Here is a 2,280-nt window from a genome sequence, read left to right as displayed (position 1 = left end):
CAACCCCCAATTCACCCCCTTTTGGCTGTCAGTTACTCCGATTGTGGAGCTGCTTTCATTTGGCATTCAGTGAAATTGCTTTTATTAGCGTATAAATCAACAGTGCAAAAATTGTAGCATACTATCCGGCATGCCGGCGTTTAAATTAAATTTATGCGCCATTTCGACTTGTTTACAAGTTGTTTGGCCAGAATAGCAGGGCCGAAGACAAAAGCTGGCTAGAAAATGGAGAAACAAGAGGCAATCGTCGTGTGCCGATTCACACTTGAAAAGTGCATGAAAGGACGAGCTTAACGACTGTTCCAACGACCGAGGGTCCCGATACTCGCGCCATTGCCCATTATTATGCCCCGAACATAATAATAAAACTATAAATTAAATTAACTCATAAAAATTCCGTGTGCATAAGAAGGCAAAGACCCTGGCTGCGCCGTCGAGCGTCCGAAAGACGAATAATAACTTCGTTTTTGTTGCAGTCCGCCCAAGAAACCAAAGTGGGTGGCCATTGGGGGCGATGTCAGTCTCAGGCTGCTGCGTTGTCCAAAAACTGCCCGCCAGAGACTGTTCGCCACTCTGTTTCCTCACCCTGCCCTCTAACCTCTTCCGCTCTCTTAAGCACTGAACGAAATAATGCATATGATGTGTAAGGAAAGTAAATTTATAAATAAATTGCAGGCTTTTCTTAATTTTTTCAAGGATTTCAAAACGAATCAAAGATGAATTTGTATTTATTTGTTATTCGAAAAGTGAAATAATTAGGCCAGAGATTAATATCTTAGTCTGATACTAACATTCTGGTTTAATTATTTCACACTTCCAAATTGTGTTCAAATTTCAGGATACATAGCTTGCAAAACAATATTTTGGTCAGTGATGTCTAACATTTTTCCACTTGCCCATTCTGCACTCGGTCTTGCTCGCATTTTATGGGGCATACATATAGGCGCTTTGGCTTGTAAGTAGCATGTAAGTCGGATGATTTAAATTCTTGTGAGCACACCGAAAGCGAACGATGCTGGTGGATGCCTTTTTGGTGCGATATATAAAGCGTCAGCGCGCATATTTGATTTGATTTCATTGCCAGAACTGAGACTGGAACTGCCCAGTAGGCCATTCCATTGAAGAGGACGCGACGTGCCTGTAAATATTTATTAATGCTGGGGAAGTTACCATTCGGCTCGGATTCGTAGCATTCAATGCGATGATGATTCTTCAGTGGCTTTGATTTTTATTGAGCTCAGTTTGAAAATGATTGTGTGTGTGGTAGCCGACCAACGAGATTTTATTTCAAATTTTAATCATCTCAATGGGGTAGCAAACAATTGAAATTGATTTCACTTCCGTCTATTGTTTATGTTCGCTTTTTCTTTGAAAATGGTCTAATTTACTGTGAAACAGTTTGGGAAATCAAATGGGCAGTAATTTTAAGATTATCTATCTAGCAATACTGGTAATTTCTCAATAATAATAATTTTAATTTTCATAACTTAGGTTTATGTTACTTTAAGCTCTTCTGAATCCCTTTCTTAGTTTGGATTTTTGCCAAGGCTTGCTCCAGATTTTCGATAATTAAATACTTTATACGATTTCTCAAATGAAGTTGTATCAGTTCATATTGCCTTCGCTTGAAGACTTTCTTCGATTTGGCAACGCGTTTCTTGATCCGAATGATTTTCACATGTTTCTTCGGCCTTCGCTTGGTAATAAAGCCGATTTCGCGCCACAGATTGTTCATTGCTTAATAGGCTTAAAACTTGAATTTTGTAACAATGCCAGAACTAAATTCAATATTGATTGCTAAATCAAAACCGAATGTAATAAACTTCAGTTAGGGCCCAAACAAAGCGCTCGGTCCAACAATAACAACAATGAACGCATTCTGCTGCGGAGCAAGAGGCTGTGATGATGACGTTTAAAGCAATTACAAGGGAAACCAAGCCAAAGTCCACGCCCACTGCCGCGCCCGACGAACAACAATGTGCATACAAATGCAAATTGCGCCCTGGCATACGTTGCGTATACGTAACGCCAAGTGCCAGCGGCAAGAGTGCGCCAACAACAATGCATTTTCGCATTGCGTGAACAAAATAGTTTTGTGTTGCGGTTGTTTTTAGTGGCTCCGCGGGTGCAAGCTGGCTTTCAGTGGGCGGTTAACGGGCATGGCAAGCCAGCGGGTGGGCGTGACAGGCGTTGGACAAGGACTACAACGACTACATCTACAACAAGTGCAATGGCAATTACTGGGCGTGTAGCAGCAGCAGTCGTAAGGCAGGAGCTCAA

The 2,280-nt window shown here is 41.4% G+C and overlaps 1 protein-coding gene across 2 annotated transcripts; it reads right to left on the bottom strand.

The window, feature by feature from the left end:
- Positions 1-816: 816 nt before the first annotated feature.
- CG43449 (uncharacterized protein) lies at positions 817-1,753 on the bottom strand. 2 transcript variants are annotated; one of them, NM_001260110.1, is made up of 1 exon: positions 817-1,753. In NM_001260110.1, the coding sequence occupies exon 1, from the start codon at positions 1,733-1,735 to the stop codon at positions 1,499-1,501; it is 237 nt and encodes a 78-aa protein (NP_001247039.1). In that variant the 5' UTR covers positions 1,736-1,753; the 3' UTR covers positions 817-1,498. The 2 variants fall into 2 exon arrangements, with proteins under 2 accessions (NP_001247039.1, NP_001247038.1); NM_001260109.1 differs by having other exon boundaries at positions 1,240-1,753.
- Between the last annotated feature and the right edge of the window lie 527 nt (positions 1,754-2,280).

The sequence above is a fragment of the Drosophila melanogaster genome, chromosome 3R, assembly GCF_000001215.4.
Source record: "Drosophila melanogaster chromosome 3R".
NCBI classification, from domain to species: Eukaryota; Metazoa; Arthropoda; class Insecta; order Diptera; family Drosophilidae; genus Drosophila; species Drosophila melanogaster.
Note: the sequence above shows the minus strand (reverse complement) of the source record. Positions and strands in the feature narration are given on the sequence as shown.